Source organism: Periplaneta americana, chromosome 5 (genome assembly GCF_040183065.1).
Source record: "Periplaneta americana isolate PAMFEO1 chromosome 5, P.americana_PAMFEO1_priV1, whole genome shotgun sequence".
Lineage (NCBI taxonomy): Eukaryota > Metazoa > Arthropoda > Insecta > Blattodea > Blattidae > Periplaneta > Periplaneta americana.
Window position 1 is genome coordinate 18108678 of NC_091121.1, and position 20414 is coordinate 18129091.

The 20414-nt window shown below is 35.0% G+C and overlaps 1 protein-coding gene across 1 annotated transcript in view; it reads right to left on the bottom strand.

Annotated features, from left to right (window-relative positions):
- Window positions 1–915: 915 nt before the first annotated feature.
- Window positions 916–20414, bottom strand: part of LOC138700575 (probable glutamate receptor) — a 65752-nt gene continuing 46253 nt past the window's right edge. The window contains exons 3-9 of the mRNA XM_069827157.1: window positions 18203–18306; window positions 15516–15692; window positions 13704–13951; window positions 8626–8843; window positions 8032–8294; window positions 3502–3715; window positions 916–1281 (exon numbers count right to left, since the gene is read on the bottom strand). Of these exons, the coding sequence (XP_069683258.1) occupies window positions 1234–1281; window positions 3502–3715; window positions 8032–8294; window positions 8626–8843; window positions 13704–13951; window positions 15516–15692; window positions 18203–18306 (1272 nt within the window). The 3' untranslated portion in view covers window positions 916–1233. The remainder of the gene's footprint in view (window positions 1282–3501; window positions 3716–8031; window positions 8295–8625; window positions 8844–13703; window positions 13952–15515; window positions 15693–18202; window positions 18307–20414) is intronic.

A 20414-nucleotide genomic window follows, 5' to 3' on the forward strand; every position in this document is an offset into this window, starting at 1 on the left:
CATATCATATCATATCATATCATATCATATCATATCGCTAACACTGGTTTACGGATATGAAAAACGTTAGTTCGCTGATCATCCACCGGAAGCCAGCGCTAAGAATGTCTATGAATATGGCCCTTAAAGTTTGACCTCTGCTGGTCTAAAGTACAGCATTAATTTTGGCCCTCGTTTGTGTAATTTCGTAGCAGTGACAATCTAATCATAACACAACTCAACACAACACACTATTACACTGCCCCGAATGGAGCATGACACGACTGAGTTGCCAACGGTTCGAGACAGCTCGAAATTATGCCGTAACTTTACGGAGGAGAATGTAGGGGAATGCTGGTGAATTCTTAAGGCGCCGTGAATTCACGGAAGAAGATGTCGGCGGTTGCGAGGTTCGCGCCGGTAAGCAATCGACTTGTAAATCGATAGTTTTAAAAGATTATCACTGTATTACGAATTGTATGTGATATCAGCGATGATAACAAATACACACTAAAATATATTTTATTACTCTAAGACAAATTTACAGGAATACAATATATGTCATTCTGTAAATTATTTGCTGGTGCATTATTAGAACTCGCATGCGATTGTGTAAATAGCAACCGTTAAGACCGCTGTAACAATCGTTTCGTTCACCGAAAATAATACATAAAAACAAACTTACCTGCTGGTAACATAGCCCTCTGATTCGCTACTTCAGTATTACCAAGTTACCAACTCGCTTATAGTTTCAGCTACAGCATAAATACAAATTCATTTACAGAGAAGTTTACCTGCATATAGGCCTAATACAAGTTTAAGTTAATGCAGAAATTGGGAACGAATGATTAGTTCATTAATTATATTTTATTGCAAAATTCTGTAATGCGATGTCTTTGAACAATGTTCCAAGCATACATTGGGCTGCTGTTTCAATAAAGTTCACATAATTATAATTAAATTGCAATTCTTACGCACACTTACAGATGCATCTCCAAGCGGACACAACTAAAATCTTATCTTTATCAGTCTTTATAGAGTTATTAGTGATGAGAAAAAAATTTAAATTCCCAATATGAGTTCAAACCCGATGATGGGCTTTCCAAACAAAAGATATAAAGCATGTTTCCTTCGGGTAGCTAAATAAATCACACACAGTTTGCTAGTCATAGGATAATTTATGACATTCGACTGATTAATATCATGGCCAAAGTTATAATGGGCATTTTTATCGTCCACGTATAGTTATTGCCGTCAGGTGCAAATGGCTGTTGCCTTCTCGCCTGATGATGTCCTCTGAATCTGAAAGTAGGACCGATAATAGTACATTATGCAACGAGTCTATAATGATAGTAATTAAGAATGGAGTATGGATATTTATGAAACGAGCGCAAGCGAGTTTCATAATTTTCATACGAGCTTCTTAATTACCATTATAGGCGAGTTTCATACGACTTTTTATGCTCGACCATATTTCTAACTTGAAATTACCGGTATTCAGATGTATACATTTTATTTGTATCTGACATGATCGGAAGTGACCTTGTTCTAGGTCGTGAATTGTGAGATGTGCGCAGACGCGAAAGTATTGCTTTTTTCCGAGGAACAATAATGTCATTGACCTTGACGTAGTCCCGTTAAACTTGATAATATTATAATATTATAACCTTGATTATTGAATTCGACATTGAAAAACGAGATGACAAATTGAATTTATTTGAATATTATTTACAATTAACGCTAATTATTATAGTAACAGAACATAACCTTCTGCGACAGTATTGGATTTCCAGCCTCCGTGAATTTTTGCTAATTCTCTTTCGATTGCATATCCGAGAATAATCGATACTTGCGGTTTTATAACGGTACAAAGCTGACTTGTCATTGGCTGAACACATGTAAGCTGAGTTATCATTGGCTGAAGACCTGTACTTTAATGAGTAGGTGTACTTTAATGACATGCATTAAAGGACTGCTACCAGGTGTATAATTAGTACATTTCGGCATGGTCGAGCATAAATTATATTATACTCATCCTCGTCCTTCATTATACAGCATCATAGGGGTGATTAATTCCATCTTAAATCTGTATCTTCTAGAAATAAGAATACATTTAACACTCTCTGATTAAAAAAGGCTGCATGCCAACTGAGATCCGAGTAACGGTTTAATTTTACTGGGGCTAATGTAAACATACCGAGTGGGTCCAAGACTTGTACTACCTAGGTTCCGAGAGTTGCACAAACTATAGGTTGGCTACACTGCCCATGAAATACCTTAGATCAGGAGTTCTCAAACTTTTTAAGATTGTGAGCCCCGTCCACATGTAATTTAAGTGAGTGAGTACCATGAAGTCGAATAGCTCCATCTCACTTGCCGAATACCTCCAGACGCGCAGTATCTGCTGCTGAATTAGCCGTGAAAAAAAAAAAGTCAATAAATATGCTCATCTTTTAGACAATTATATCTTTGTCTCCTTTGCTGTGGAGATCTTCGGTCCTTGGAGTCATGACGCTAAAGTTTTGGTATCTCAGATCGCCAAATTTTGATCTCCATTACTGGTGATCGTCGTTGCACTACTTATCTGCGTCAACGTTTAAGTATTGCAATTCAACGCGGAAATGCAATGAGCGTTTTGGGTACTCTTCCCGAGTCCTGTACTTTGGACAAACTCTTTCTCTTGTAAAATTTATTTAATTAATTTATTTAGTATTCCGTATGTAAATATTTATATTTAGTTTTATATACTGTATGAAATTATTTAAATAATTTTTCTGTTTAATGTTATAAAAATTTGTGTTTCAAGATAAAATTTCTCAGGAACACTATTGGATAAAATGAATATATATTAAATAAATTAAATAACAAATGAAGTACACATTTTTAAACACTCACAAGAGTAATGAGATCCTTGAACTTGAATGTTATTCAAAATTTCATCGATGTCTAAAGAGATGTCCCTTAGATATGATTTAATAAATTAATAGTGAGAAAGTTTTTTTTTTTTTTTCCGCAGAGGTAGGTCGTCCCGAATATAGCTACACATGTGAGAGAAATATTCCCTAGTATTTGAAACATTTTTGTATCTTCTGCTTCCCAAAGACTGAATTTCTCCTTTCGAAATAAACATTTTAGCGCTAAGGAAGACTGGAAATCTATCAATTGAAGTTCTCATGACCAGCCATACTATTCTCTTCATGTATTTTCTGCATTTTTATTCTTTCTTTGATGTGAGAAAACTCAATATTCTTTTATTTGCTACTTCAAATGCATGGTATCAGTTTGAATCGTTACAGTGTCCAATATAGCTATAGAAAAGAAAATTGAAACTATGGTTATCCGTTAAAATCTCTAAATCATTTTTGTAGTTTCACAAAAATTTCCCATTATACTCCGTATAAAAAGTGTAAATTACGCTATATTTATGAACTACGTGTCGGTCCCATCCTAATTTTTTTTACATACATCACACTATTAAAATAGCAGTGTTAAGGTCACATAATTATCTTAGCTTCCTTTTACCTCTTTGTTCTTCACGACACAGTTCTTGGCGATGAGTCGCTCAACTAACAACAACATGATGGCAGCCACAATTCCCACCGCCAGGACAGAGATGATAGGAATCACGTCTATGAGTGACACACTGACAAATTCTTCTTCAGAGACTGTAAATTTGTCAGGGAAATTCCGTTCATGGATGACTTGTATTATACCACTACGAACCATGTTGTTTAATCTGTAAAAGAGCGTCATCGGTTAGTACAAGTTACAAGTAGAATTAATGAATAAATTATTGAATAAATAAACAAATAAATATTCCATTTTGAATCTTGCGTACACCACTTTTAACACTTGAATATAATTAATTGATGAACTAGTGGACTTACTCGTGTTAAATATGTAATATTTGTCCGGCTTACAGCTGTTTCAGTGCTTGACGCACCATCTTCAGAGCATACTAGATCGCGGCGTCATCTCGAACTTCTCTGCCTGTTAGGAGGGTGTGTTTTATTGTTGGAAGGTGTTGAAGTATGGAGTCAAATAGTGTGTGTGTGTGTGTGTACTGAAATTGATCTAAGTGTTGAGGATTTGATCGGGGTGTGTTTTAGTGTGTTTGTATATTTCGTATTGTTCTAGTGTGTTGAGTTTTTGGTTCTTGGGTTGTGTGTGTAGGATTTCCATGTCCGTATTTATGTTATTGTATGTATGGTTAGTATTGGTTATGTGATCGGCGTATGTAGATGTATTGTGTCCTCTGGTTATAGCTTTAATGTGTTCTTTGTAGCGTGTTTGGAATGATCTGCCTGTCTGTCCTATGTAGAACTTGTCGCAACTATTACATTTGAGTTTGTATACACCTGTGTGGTCGTATTTATTTGTTTGTGTTTTTTGTGTGTTGAGATGTCTTTGTAGTGTGTTTTCCGTTCTGTGTGTTATGTTGTATTTCTGCTTCCTGAATGAAGATGCGATCTTATGTGTGCTTTTGTTTTCATATGTTAGTGTGATGTACTTCTTGTGTTCTTGTGTTTGTGTTGTGTTTTGTGCATTTTGTGTTTGTTAAGTTTTTGTTTTGTCTTCCTTATGATGTTGTCTATTATGTTTGGATTGTATCCGTTTTCTTGTGCTATGTATTTGATTGTGTTCACTTCTTCATTGTAGTGTTGTTGGTTCATGGGTATGTTGAGTAATCTGTGTACCATTGTCCTGAATGCAGCTTGTTTGTGTTGTATGGGGTGGTTAGATGTGTTGTGTATGTGTGTGGTGTTGGTGGTTGGTTTCCTGTATATTTTGAAGGTGTGTTTGTTGTCGATTTTTGTTATGGTGATGTCTAGGAAATTTATGGAGTTGTTGTTTTCAAGTTCTAGTGTGTATTGAAGTTTTGGGTGTAATTTGTTTATGTATTGGTGTAGTTTGTGTATTTGTCTTTTGTTTCCTTTGTATAGTATGAGTATGTCGTCTACATATCTGTGCCAGTATATTATGTTGTCTGCATATTTGTTGTGTTCATTGTTGAGTATGCATGTTTGTTCTATGTTGTGTAAAATATCTCTGCTAGTATCCTGGATATGGGTGATCTCATTGGCAGTCCTTCTGTTTGGGTGTAGTATTTGTTGTTGTGTGTGAAATAGTTTTGCTTTGTTATGATGTCTGTGATTTCGATGATTTCTTTTCAGTACACACACATTATTCGACTCCATACTTCAACACCTTCCAACAATAAAACACACCCTCCTAACAGGCAGAGTAGTTCGAGATGACGCCGCGATCTAGTAGGCTCTGAAGATGGTGCGTCAAGCACTGAAACAGCTGTAAGCCGGACAAATATTACATATTTAACACGAGTAAGTCCACTAGTTCATCAATTAAATAAATATTAATGAATTAATAAAGAAGCATTGTAAATAAATAAATAAATAAATAAAAAGTAAATAAATAAATAAATAAGTAAATAAATATATACTAACAGATGAATAAACAGGCCTAAATAAGTAGGTAAGCGAGTAAATACAAAATAAATAAATAAATACATAAATAAATAAATAAATAAATAAATAAATAAATAAATAAATAAATAAATAAATAAATAAATAAATAAATAAGTAAATAAATATATACTAACAGGTGAATAAACAGGCCTAAATAAGTAGGTAAGCGAGTAAATACAAAATAAATAAGTAAATAAATAAATAAACAAATAAATAAACAAATAAATAAATAAATAAATAAATAAGTAAATAAATATATACTAACAGATGAATAAACAGGCCTAAATAAGTAGGTAAGCGAGTAAATACAAAATAAATAAATAAATAAATAAATAAATAAATAAATAAATAAATAAATAAATAAATAAAGAAACAAATAAATAAATAAATAAATATATAAATAAGTAAATAAATATATACTAACAGATGAATAAACAGGCCTAAATAAGTAGGTAAGCGAGTAAATACAAAATAAATAAATAAATAAATAAATAAATAAATAAATAAATAAATAAATAAATAAATAAATAAACAAATAATAAATAAATAAATAATAAATAATTACATAACAAATACATAGTAACAGATGAATAAACAGGCCTAAATAAGTAGGTAAGCGAGTGAGTACATAAATAAATAAATAAATAAGAAAATAAGAAACTAACTAACTAACTAACTAACTAACTAACTAACTAACTAACTAACTAACTAACTAACTAACTAACTAAATAAATTACCAAATAAGTAAATTACTAATCAAGTAACTAACTAAATAAATAAATACTAAATAAGTAAATAAAGAAATAAATAAATAAACAAATAAATAAATAAAATACATAACTAAATAAATAAATAAATAAATAAATAAGCATATAAACAAGTAATAAATAAAAAAATAAATAAGCAAATAAATAAATTAACGAATAAAGGTTTAAATAAATAAATACATAAGTAAATAAGTTAATAAATAAATACATAAGTAAATAAATAAATAAGTAAATAAATGATAAATAAATAAAAGTAGTAAATAAATAAAAGAATAGATAAATAAATAAATAAATAAATAAATACATACATAGTTGAAACAGAGCTTCCGGGCTAAGATGCCGTGGTCTACTGGTGCTGACGTTACCAGACGTTTCGTCTACTTCTACGGCAGACATCTTCAGTGGTTAGGTATCCTCGGTCGAAGTCTTCTGCTCGGGATACCTGTAGCAACTGATGACCTGACTCGAAAAATCGAAGGAGAATTGGGAGGAAAATTTAAAAGGTACGCAAAACGCGTCCTTGCAAGGGGTTGGGGGCTGTACAAAACTAAATATGTGAGCTCCAAGCCTGTTGGCCACTAGTCTCACTCCGGGTTACGCTGCTCCCCTGAAGGAGCTCTAGAAAATTTTGAAGGGGAAGCCGAAATGATGACCTGACTGGTTGCTCGTCCTTATTTATAGCGCCGAGACTTGGTGTTCCGTTGTCGCGGCGGTCCGCGCCCGTCAGATCGTGACCTTGGACTGGCCGTGGCGTTGATTGGTCGCGGCGGCTCGCACCTGCTCGGTCCCGGTGACCTTGGGCTGGTCGTGGCGCACAGTTGTTGCGGCGGTCCGCGCTCGCTAGAATGCGGTGGCCTTGGGCTGGTTGTTGTGTTCCAATATCGTGGCGGACAGCACTCGCAGGATTTCGGTTTCCATCCGTCGTACCGTCGCTGTGCACAGGTTTTGTACGAGTCCGTTTCAGGACAGGATGCCAGCAGTTGTTAAGTTTCAGACCCTCTTCTTTACGGTTGAAATTGTTTGGATGTTTATGGATTTCAATCGCTTCCCTGAATAGGCGGGGGAAGTAATTGGACGTGTTGCTGAGGATGTCTGTTTCTCGGAACTGTATGTCGTGCCTCCCATCCTGAAACGCATGTTCCGCCACTGCAGATTTATCCAGCTGTCCCAATCTGCAGTTCCGTTCGTGTTCCACTAGTCTAGTTTTGACGCTACGTTGTGTAGTGCCTATGAATACGGCACCGCAGGAGCACGGAATCCTGTATACACCTGCGGCAACCAACTTGTCTCTCTTGTCCCTTACCGATCTCAGCATGTTACGGACTTGTTGGGTCGGCAGGAAAACCGTGTCTACATCGTGCCGTTTTAATATCTTGCCGATCCGGTCCGTGACATTCTGATGATACGGGAGGAAGACCGTGCCCTTCTTCTTCTGCTGGACTAGAGTGTGGCTTTGCGATGGCCCGTTCAGATCTCTCCTGGGATGCATGGCCCTCCTAATCTCCGGAGCTGAGTACCCGTTACTGCTTAGCGCAGCTCTTAAGTGGGCCATTTCTTGTCGGAGATGTTGTGGTTCTGAGATTTTCTGCGCTCGCTCAATCAGAGTCTTCATCATGGCTCGTTTTTGACCAGGATGATGGTTTGAGCTCTTGTGTAGGTATCTATCGGTGTGGGTGGGTTTTCTGGTAACGTCAGCACCAGTAGACCACGGCATCTTAGCCCGGAAGCTCTGTTTCAACTAGACACCGGCCGTGAAAGCCTGCATGCTAAGATTAAATACATACATAATTTGAACTTACGTCACTTTGAGAATTCCCCGGTAAGGGCTGTTCTTTCTCGTCGCCATGGACTTGCTCGCCGCCATGAAGGCATGAGGGACTCTCTGTAGGGTACAGTTAAGCTTTCTGATGTTCGACGACAGGAAAGACTCGAAGTTTACCGTTGCTACCTTGCGTCTCGCGCACACTCTGTGTAAGCCCTCCGTTATACTCTTCGGTAGTGTGGACTCGTGAGGTGCGATCATTTTCCGATATATCGTCTTCATCAGCATGTTTTGAGACGTCTGCAAATTATAAAAAGAAAAATTCGGTGTCAGAAATCTGAGACAAGTTTTCTAATACGCTTTACGACTTTTACAACTGTTATTTTTTTATCATATAACAATAATATTTCCATCTTTAATCTTACTTCTCAAACAGTAGCCCATACAATACGGTAGGCTTACCTGAATTTGTAAATGTGATGATGATGATGATGATGATGGTGATGATGATGATGATGATGGTGGTGGTGGTGGTGATGTTTTGTCTTTCATGGTTTTCTTCTTCCAATTTAGGAACCCAGTCTAAATATTTGAACGGAAATTTGCATCGTCTTTGAGACTATACGCTTACCTTGAAGTACATCAGGGTGCTACTCTGGGCTAATATTTCAAGTTGATATGTGCCATCCTTCAGGAACTCTTCAAAATTGTTGAATGGAAGACCGTAAACTTTTGTCATGATAAAAGACAAGAGACATGCCGAGTAGCTGGTCACTATGACGACCGCCGTCACATAAGCGGCCAACAGTATGAGGCGAGTGGACAGGAAGTTGGGTGCCTCGTCGTGACCTGCAGGAATTTATGTCAACTTTAAGAAACAGAACTTATTATTTACTATCACATCAATCATTGTATTAATTCTCTATCTAACGACGTTAGTTTATGTTTTTATATTCCAATACTTCCGCTCCATTAAATGGAATTAATAGTACATTATGCAACGAGCCTATAATGATAGAAATTAAGACGCGAGTATGTTTGTTTATGAAACGAGCGCAAGCGAGTTTCATAATTTCCATACGAGCGTCTTAATTACCATTATGGGCAAGTTTCATACGACTTTTTATGCTTGAGACGGTTCCTCGTATAGGATGAGGAGATTTTCATTAGATTAGTATTTCGTGTTAATATTCTTATATGGATAGGATGCGCGGACGTGTAAGTTAGTTTCAAAATCTGAGACGGAAGTAACAGGTGGACAGGAAGGCCGAAAGGAAGTTAGGCGGACAGGAAACATGTGTCCAGGCGTGGAGTTGACTGATGAGGGAATGTATGGACTTTGCCTGCGGGTGGTCAGTAAGATGACGCCAAGCCAGGTTCCAAAAGAGATGATCTGGTATATGTCAGAGAATTGTCAGGACGCCGGAAACAGGAGATGTTCTAGTTAACGAACAATTTTTGAAGAACGCGTCTTAAGTGACGTAAGTGTAATCATGGCCAATCAGGATTCTTAATAGAGACACGTGATGTATAGATAGGAGGGCGAAATTCTATGTTTGGTGGTTGAAAGTAGAGGATAGTTTTGGCAGATGGAGAGAAGGCATATAGAACGCGTACGGAGAAGTTGCACTCCACATATTCTCGGCAAACCTAACTCGGAAGTATAACAATTTACGGACTTAGAATTTTTTAGTGGGTGTAGTAAGAAGTCGTGTGTTGTATTATTATTATAAGTCTGAATTCTTTCCTCTCATCACGTTATCAACTGTCCGTTATATTACTGGTGTTTTATAGTACAAAATATATAATTACGTGAACTCAGAAATTAGTATACCAACTTGCGGGAAGTGAGAGCGAGATATTATACACTTGGACGCGCATTTCTGCTAATCTGAAACGAACACTTAATAATAATAAACGTTTTCATAGTTCTTACCAACAACTTCTGGTGTGCGCCTACATCATTTCAACCTACGAGCACGTCTCCCAAACCCCATGTCCCGACCGTTTTTGCAGCTGACCTGGGACCTCATCCTCTACCGGAGTAATCTCGAGGAGGCTGGCGCCCAAATTAATCAGTGTACGTAGTTAATTATTGACATCGACGTGCCATCCTTGAGATACTTTCCATATACGACTGAGCTGGCAGCCGAGGGCGACGACGACAGACGACCGCTGCATATTTCGGCGCCCCAACGAAGCCGACCGCTTCATGCTCGACCATATTTCTAACTTGAAATTATTCAGAAGTATTCATTTTATTTGTATCTGACTGAAGATCGGAAGTGACCTTGTGCATAGCTCGTAAATTGTGAGATGTGCGCAGACGCGAAAGTATTGATTTTTTCCGAAGAACAATAATGTTATTGGCCTTGATGTAATCTAGAGAATAACATGAACTAATTTTGATGTAACCTGGAAATTTATTTAGAATTGAAAAACGAGATGACAAATTGAATTTATTTGAATATTATTTACAATTAACGCTAATTATTATAGTAACAGAACATAACCTTCTGCGACAGTATTGGATTTCCAGCCTCCGCACAGTGGTTCATTTTCCCAATTTCTTGGCCAAAACCTCTAGAGATGTTTGAATTAATTTGAACGTAAGAAAGTCGAAACATATCGTAAAAGTAACATAATTAAGAATTAAATATCGGAGCTCCGTGACGTTTCCCTCGTTGTATTTCGATTGCATATCCGAGAATAATCGAAAACCTGAACTTTAATGAATATGTATACTTTAATGACATGCATTAAAGGACTGCTACCAGGTGTATAATTACTACATTTCGGCATGGTCGAGCATAAAAAATAATATTACCCTGGAGTTTGAGTTGATGGCTTCCTACCCACAATTCTGAAAGTAATTAAACTGTCACTGTGAGAAGAACATCTACCTGAATACAGTCGTTAGATAACCAGAGTCACGTACCGAAGAATTTTTTTTTTTTTGGTTGCGTACATAACCGAATATTTCGTAAGTTTTGCATTTGTGTGAAAATATAAACAATAACATAAAAAATAATACAGAATGTAGAATATTTTATTCTGTCGCTGGCAGAGATGAGGCCTCAAGGCCTTCTCTTCCACTCAACCAGCCTTAATCAATGCAGTAGTGATGTAATACATATTTAGGCCCAAATTATAAATATTTAAAATATACTAAAGTTTCTGCAGCAGTAGCCTCGAGTTAAATTGTAACGACTAGGATATTTTTATCTATTTAGATCTATTTAAGAGATAAAGTCTTTGCGAAAATGTAATAATTTACGAACTAATATCATTCAATTTAATCTACAGGGTGCTTTATTTTATATTATATTTATATTACAAGTGAGAGATTTCTATTCCATTCTATTCTACTCTAAAGCTGTGTCTATACGGTTCAATTTTCCTTATGCGTACGCATACAATCTGGGGAGACTATTGAAAAAATCAGGTTGAAAACACACGTTCAAATAGATGCAAGCAGATTTTGTGTCTACACGGTGTGTCGTGTTGAACGTCATCTTCCCTACGTATATATAATATATGTATGTATATATTATACAGGGTGGAAGTGAAATAGCTTTGCAGATTTTCAGAGCGAATAGTCATGTTGTTAGTAATAAAACTTATAATATCATATTCGTGGAAAGTTAATAGATTTTTCAGAAAAAAAGTTTTTTCTCAAAAGTTCAACAACCTCTTTTTCGGTAACTATTGCGAGTAGGATCGTGATTTTTGTCCATATCGATAGAAAAAGTAATAAAGAATAATTTATCCCTCTGTCGTTTTCAATATTGTGGAGAGTTTTCGTGTAAATCTAATTTTAAAAAACTCCAAATCCAAGCCGCTGCGCGTTGCCAGTTTGGCCGCTATACAGCGCCAGAGAACAGCTCATCTAGCGAGACACACCGAGTTACCGAGTTCGTTGACCTCTTACATCTGTATCACGAGAAATGTGTGTTAGCGGCGGCGACGTTGTCGAGCTGCTGACACTTCAACCTTAATTTTCTAATTAATCGTGCATTTAATCACAAAACGTAATATAGGTTTTCTATTCATTTAAGTGTATCCTATCGTCCCTTTCAATCTGCAAGGTTATTTTGCTTCCACCCTGTATATGGAATATATAAATATATACCTACTCATAACAACGCACATAAAACAATGAACACAATCTAATTCTACCAACATACACAACATTTCTGATATAGCCTGCGGATACATAACGTTTAGGTTATTAACAAATATGTAAACCAACGTCTTCATAATATCTTAAAATATTATCACATTATTCACGCGTTTTCTTTGTAACAAAAATGCTATTAGCATGGAAACGATATAACTGTGCAGGTTGAAGGGGACAATGGTATAAATTAAAATAAATAAAAACCTATTATGCTTAGTTTGGCAACAGCGCATCGCCGGAACACGTATAAAAGCACCCACGCACTCCGTCTGAGCAGCGAAGTTCCGTCCCTTATCACTCCAGCAGGGTTTCCAGACTTTCTTAATGGCAGAAAATAATGATTCGTTGTAATATTTTTATTTCACTGACAAGAAAACCGTTCATTTTATTGAAAAACTGCAAAGGGATAGGCCTAAATCATTCGTTATCAGTAGACAGTGGATGCGGGATGACTTATCGTTGAATGTAAGTGCACATTTACTTTATTATGTTATATTTTTTCATTCAGACCATTGGCTGAACAGGTATTAAACGTAAACAGACGACATCAACATGCTACTGTATCTCCGTACAGTCAGAAGGAAAAGAAAAATAACGTACTGTAGTACATACCTTGCAAGGTTCAGTCCTCGTCATCAATGATGCAATTACTAGAGTTGCAGTAAACGACGATATATTCTGGTAAGTTGTCGAAGCTGAATTGTTTTCGCCTAATGCTTAAACAGTTTTTGTATCGAGAGAATTTCTGAAGAAACCCTCTAAAATGGGGATCACTCAATTTCTTTAGAGGAATATTTGTACTGAGTATCATGTTGCAAATGTCGTTAGACCCGCACAACTAAATGATGATGATGATGATGATGATGATGATGATGATGTAGATGGTTCCTCAGATTTCATTTCAACGCATTTCCTGTGCGATGTACTGTTGCATTGTTTCTCTATAGCCTGAGTTGTTTTGGTTTTTATTTCAATTTTGCATATATTACACACGATATTGTCTTCGTTAATACATAAAATGTCACTCTCATACTTCTTAATTATGAATGGATCAGCACAAAATATTCAACGCGTACTAAATACTTGAGCAGGATAACACAACTGCACACATTGCGTTGCAATGTTACTATGAACGCATCGGGGTTCTTCGTTTTGTACTCTGCTATACTCGCCAGGTACACAAAAGAAGGACGGCGCGGCACGTGCCATATACTCTGATACGAAACAACTTCACTTTTCCTTAAGTCATCCCGCATCCACTGTCTAGTTATCAGTTTCTCTAATGAAAAGAGTGAAGATCAGAATCGTATCGATAGTACTTGAGTAAAACAGTGTTATCATTTAGGGGAAAATTATTTTTTCTGGCAAAGTTATTCATTTGTGACTAATATGGTATTAAAATTTTTTTATTGCACTCTATCCAAGGAATGAACTGTTAAAATCTGTACAGCTATATTACTTCCATCCTGTATTTATGTTTCATTCTTGTTGAAATAAGAGCAAAATGTTCTTGAGACCGAAAACATCACCTTGGGAACAAAATACGCCGAAAGTGGAGAGCAAGGCATGCGGAAAACTGAATGCATTGACATCAACCATCGAGGCGACAATGTAGCGAGGCTTCACTTTCTGCAGCAACTTTTTCGAGTAGGATAAGCTGATGGAGAATATTACGATACACAGGAGAACTACAGCGTAGAGTTCAGGGTTCAGCGGCTTCAGGAAGCTGTCCCACACCAAGTCTTTGGTATCGGGAAGCTTAATTACCAAAATCTGCCTGCAAGAAAAAGAAATTGTCTTATATCACATTCGAATACTATACGTAAACATGGAAATGCAATGTAGTGTTACCAAATAAATAAATAAAGAAACAAAAAAGTAAATAAATAAAAAATAAGCAAGCAAATAAATGAACGAATAAAGAATAAACAAATAAATACTATAAATAAATACATACTAAATAAGCAAATAAATAAATAAACAAATAAAAAGTATATAAATAAAAAATAAAAAGCAAATAAATGAACGAATAAAGAATAAACAAATAAATAAATACTATAAATAAATAGGCCTACATACTAAGTAAGCAAATAAATAAGGAAATAAAAAAGTAAATAAATAAAAAATAAACAAGCAAATAAATGAACGAATAAAGAATAAACAAATAAATACATACTATAAATAAATAGGCCTACATACTAAGTAAGCAAATAAATAAGGAAATAAAAAAGTAAATAAATAAAAAATAAACAAGCAAATAAATGGACGAATAAAGAATAAACAAATAAATAAATACTATAAGTAAATACATACTAAATAAGGAAATAAATGAATAAGCAAATAAAAAAGTAAATAAATAAAAAATAAACAAGCAAATAAATGAACGAATAAAGAATAAACAAATAAATAAAAACTATAAATAAATAGGCCTACATACTAAATAAGCAAATAAATAAATAAACATGTAAATAAATAAACAAGTAAATAAATTAAAATAAACAAATAAATAAATAAACGAATAAAAAGTAAATAAATAAAAAATAAACAAGCAAATAAATGAACGTATAAAAAATAAACAAATAAATAAATACTATAAATAAATACATACTAAATAAGCAAATAAATAAATAAACAAATAAAAAGTAAATAAATAAAAAATAAACAAGCAAATAAATGAACGAATAAAGAATAAACAAATAAATAAATACTATACATAAATACATACTAAATAAGCAAATAAATAAACAAATTAAAAAGTAAATAAATAAAAAATAAACAAGCAAATAAATGAACGAATAAGGAATAAACAAATAAATAAATAGGCCTACATATTAAATAACCAAATGTATAACTAAATAATCAAGTAAATAAATAAGCAAGTAAATAAATAAAAATAAACAAACAGATAAATGAACGAATAAAGAATAAACAAATAAATAAATACTATAAATAAATACATACTACATACGCAAATAAATAAATAAACAAATGAAAAAGTAAATAAATAAAAAATAAACAAGCAAATAAATGAACGAATAAAGATTAAACAAATAAATAAATACTGTAAACAAATATATACTAAATGAGCAAATAAATAAATAAACAAATAAACAAGTAAATAAATAAAAAATAAGTAAGTAAATAAATTAAAGAATAAAGGAATAAACGAATAAATAATTAAATAAATAAATAAATAAATAAATAAATAAATAAATAAATAAATAAATAAATAAATAAATAAATAAATAAATAAATAAATAAATAAATAAATAATTGTGTATATACTATATCTGAGAAGAAACTAGTGTAAATAACTTAGTTTTAGTGATATAATTGGGTACCTGTCAAGTTCGATCGGACTTATAAACGCAACGACTTCAGACCGAGGCTTGTTGACAATGAGGTCGGCATTTGTAACCTCGACCTCCCTGTTCAAGACCTGGCCGACCACTCCAGTCCAGCTTCCGTTGCCTTGGTCAGCCCCGTACCACAGATTCTGAGGTGTGTAGAAATCCGAACTAGAAACCGAAGAGCTGCCATGTAAACAGCGATGCATGTGTTTGTTGTGAACTCATGCTTATGCTTTTACATCAGTCTTATATACGAGTAAAGATCCACCAACGTAAAGTCTATTCTTGATGGATAGAGTCCTTATGTTCAAAGATTTCGAGAAAACAATGTGTCGGGTCAACAAAAACGAATAAAACTGTGACACCTCAAAGTGTATTACATACATACATACATACATACATATATACATACATACATACATACATACATTACATACATAAACGGTGTGAGTAAAAAGTAAGAAAAATTATATTTTTAATATGAAGAAATTCTACACTACAAATTTACAGGGGTGAGGAAGGAATATTTTGAACATGTTTTCAAAAACTATATTTTCCAATTATAATAGCCTTGCCTTGGATTCAGTTTTTTTAATGGCACCATGGTACTATTTTTTCTTTTTTTCATTTTTAGACTCTTCAGCTCTCCATATGTAATTCTCAATGGCATCTTCTGCGGACCTCTGAAAAAATAACTAAGGAAGACACCAGTGAAGTTTTTTGTGTGGAGTGTGGCATGTATGGGGCCGAAATATGGATATTACAATGAAGTGAAGAGAAGCGAATAGAAGCATTTGAAATGTGGATATGGATAAGAATGGAACGCGTGAAATGGACAGACAGAATAAGAAATGAAGCCGTGTTGGAAAGAGTGGGTGAAGAATGAATGATGCTGAAACTGATCAGGAAGAGGAAAAGGAATTGGTTAGGTCACTGGCTGAGAAGAAACTGCCTACTGAAAGATGCACTGGAAGGAATGGTGAACGGGAGAAAAGTTCGGGGCAGGAGAAGATATCAGATGATAGACGACAATAAGATAATGGATCTTATGAGACAAAAAGGAAGGCAGAAAAAATGAAAGATTGGAGAAAGCAGGGGTTGCAGTGAAAGACCTGCCCTTAGGCAGAACATTGAATGAATGAATGAATGAATGAATGAATGAATGAATGAATGAATGAATGGTAAAATAGAGGGCGTGTGTTCTTTATTAGGTAGTACAGGTTTCCGAAGCTAATATAGGGGAGAGTTGGGTAGTATCGGACATCGGGTAATATCGGACAGTGCGTTTCTTTCATCTACCACCAGATGGTAGTACCTGAATGGTATGGTTACGTTTCTGTTTGCGACATCACAGAAACGTAACCATGTCATTCACGTACTACCATCTGGTGGTAGATGAAAGAAACTTACTGTCCGATATTACCCGATGTCCGATACTACCCAACTCTTCCCGTAAGATTTATAAACTTTATTGAATTAGTTTACAGTAAAGAAAGCAAAATACCACAATGTGTCATTTGCATCAGTATGACACGTTGACAATTGTGTCTGAGATGCTCTACTCCAAACTTGGACGAGGACTTTGGATTTTAAAGGGCAATGTGCTTTCAGAGAAAGGCGATAAAACTGTGAGCCTAGTGCATGTAAAAGAAAGCTGTCCCTGGCATAATTTTGTGCCATCAGAAACTTACGTTTTCAGGTGAAGAAGCACGAGTTTTTTTGTGATGCCGAAAATCGTCGCCAGAAGGAAACTATCATTTATCTTAACCTGTTGACTTCTTGGGGTATTCTCGCTGTTACACGGAGGTTGCCTTGCGGCGAGACTCGATAGCAATCGAAACCATCTAAGCGACGTCTGGGATGTTCAGTAACATCTATGTGGCTTCATCGGGTTTGAAAAGCCTCAATTATGATTTACAATTTATCGAATACCTTCCCAGAATAAGGGTGTAATCCACCCCTGTGGAGTAACGGTTAGTGGGCCGCGAAACCAGGTGGCCCGAGTTCGATTCCTGGTCGGGGTAAGTTACCTGGTTCAGGTTTTTTCCGGGGTTTTCCCTCAATCCAATATGAACAAATGTTGGGTAACTTTCGGTGCTGGACCCCGGACTCATTTCACCGGTATTATCACCTTCATTTCATTCATACGCTAAATAACCTAAGATGGTGATAAAACGTCGTAAAATTACCTACTAAAATAAAGTAAGGGTGTAAGAAACAAATCTATAATACAGAAACAAATCTATAATACACGTTTTAGGAGAAAAGAAAATGATTTCAGGGCGATATTTTCTTAGGCCTATATTTACTATCAGAACCATTTGATTAATCAAACATAAAGGTTTATTGAGCTATTGGATTCAATTATTTATAAATTAATGCTTCAAAATTACTCTTTCCAACTAAGTCACATATTGCATTAATTTTCCGGGGAGGTCTTCAATTGATATCACCATTATTTCACCATTATGTATAGAAGTCCTATTTAAATGACCTACATTTAGAAGAACTTCCCTCCACACTCTCCTCACAAATTCACACACATTATAGGCTTTCATCTAAAAAAAACACATGTCAAGCATAATACAATAAGTAGATAACAATGCTATGGAAATAAATATGACCTTTTAGTTTACAACAGAACTTAAATATAAAATATATAATGAATTTACACTTACAGGAATTGTAGCGTGTTCTCCAGCAGATGCCAAACGTCTCCAAAGTGTCCTCCAACTTTGACTGGCTTGTTGTTTATTGATTTCGTAATTTTTATGAGTGTTCCCTGTATTAATGAAAATATATATTATGTGATTGCCAAAGTTTAGAGACAAATTCTACTAAGTGTTTTTTATGAAAGAATACTCATGACAGCTGTGAAATTTCACTTTTGTTGGGACACACTATTATTATTGATCTGCTTGATCATATTGTCACTTTAACGTCCATATCTGTCACCTCTCGAAAGAATGCGTAACGTAAATAGACTGACAGATTTACCTACATACGTTAATTCTTGTAGTGACGATTATATCGGCCAATTTAAGACAAATATATTGTATAATATACAATTGCTGTTTATTATATTATAATAAACAGCAATGTATTATACTGTACTCCAACCACGAGAAAGTCTCCAGGGAATGAAACGGAACGGGGTGATGCTGTGAATGAATGTTGATGTCATAAGGTGTTATAAGGTCACACATGTGGGTACTCATATCTCTATTGGCTATCTCTCAAAGCACAAACCATAACATTGATATACATATTTTTATACTACCCTAGTTACAAAATTAGATCACTGTTAACCTCCTGGTCTTTTAATCCCTCTGTACAGGAAATAACATATGCAGGAGAGAGCATGATTTTTAAACTGACATTATAACTCTAATATTATCTATCTACTTCGCTCCAATAGATGACGCAATAGTAGGCACATTCCTTTCACGGTTTATCTCCTGATTGGAGAACAGTACGTATACTTTAAATTTTAATTACATTCAGTGTTGCCAAAAGAAAAAGAAAGAAAACAGCCGTGCATATTTTTCACAGCAATTCACCTCGATTCTACACACTATTTATTTTTTATTTTAGTAGGTTATTTTACGACGCTTTATCAACAGCTTTGGTTATTTAGCGTCTGAATGAGATGAAGGTGATAATCCTGGTGAAATGAGTCCGGGGTCCAACACCGAAAGTTACCCAGCATTTGCTCATATTGGAGCGAGGTAAAACCCAGGAAAAAACCTCAACCAGGTAACTTGTCCCGACCGGGAATCGAACCCGGGCCACCTGGTTTCGCGGCTAGACGTGCTAACCGTTACTCCACAGGCTTGGACTTACACACTATTGTTTGCTGTACCGGTACATAAAAAGAAGATGGACACAGTAAAATCCTCGGTGCTAATAAATGCAGATGAACAGCCAGATGTAAAATTCTTGTCTAACACGACCTTGTATAGATGTCCGAAAGCATGGAGAGATCCGTTGATGCATACAATTAAATGGTTTATTCAATTGTGCCTTTATCTACATTCGGTACAATTGGTGAAAGCAGCAAATTTTTTGGGGAAATGAATCTGGAGAATTTGCAACTGGATTAGCCGACATTTGGCTGACATTTCATTTCATTTATTATATTCCACAGATCTTACATTAGCAATGGAGTTTTAAGATGTGGAACAAGTCAAAATTTTACAAGATTACAATTACAATTTTTACAATTTTTTTGCAATTTTTATAATATTTTACAATTTTTACAATTTCGCAATTTTCTACAATTTTTTACAATATTTTGGCGAGATGTAGTGAGATGAGGTGAGGTCCGAAGAAACGTCAAAAGGTTACCTAACAGAAAGAACCTCGAGTAAAACTCAACCAAATATCTAGCTTAAGTCGGATTTGAACCGACGTCCGAGCGCAACTTTGAAACATGAGCTCCGTTCTAGTAATACTCCTACAGTCTTACTAATAAACCGTTTATAGTTTTTATACGAGACTTATGCAGATTTGAGACAGAAAAAGTTACTAATAAACCACGCATAAACGATGGATGTATAAACAGTCTATAACTATACAATGGGAATTGCTTTGCAGTAGTTATATACACGAAACCTCTTGTTTAAGCGTTGTATATAGAGAAAAAATGGCCGCCCCTCTAACAGCTGTTCGTATCGACTGTCATTTTATAATGATGGTTGCCTTGTAACCACAGAAGAACAAACCAAAGAGCAAAGAATAATTAAAATAATATTGCTGTAGCTTGTACTCTTTGACAAAAATATAGCGTGGTAATCGATTAGAGCCAGTTGTACTATCGATACTAAACACGCCACACTAGAGCGCTCTATCGGATGCAATAGAGAACCTCAGATATTCTATTACCTTTCG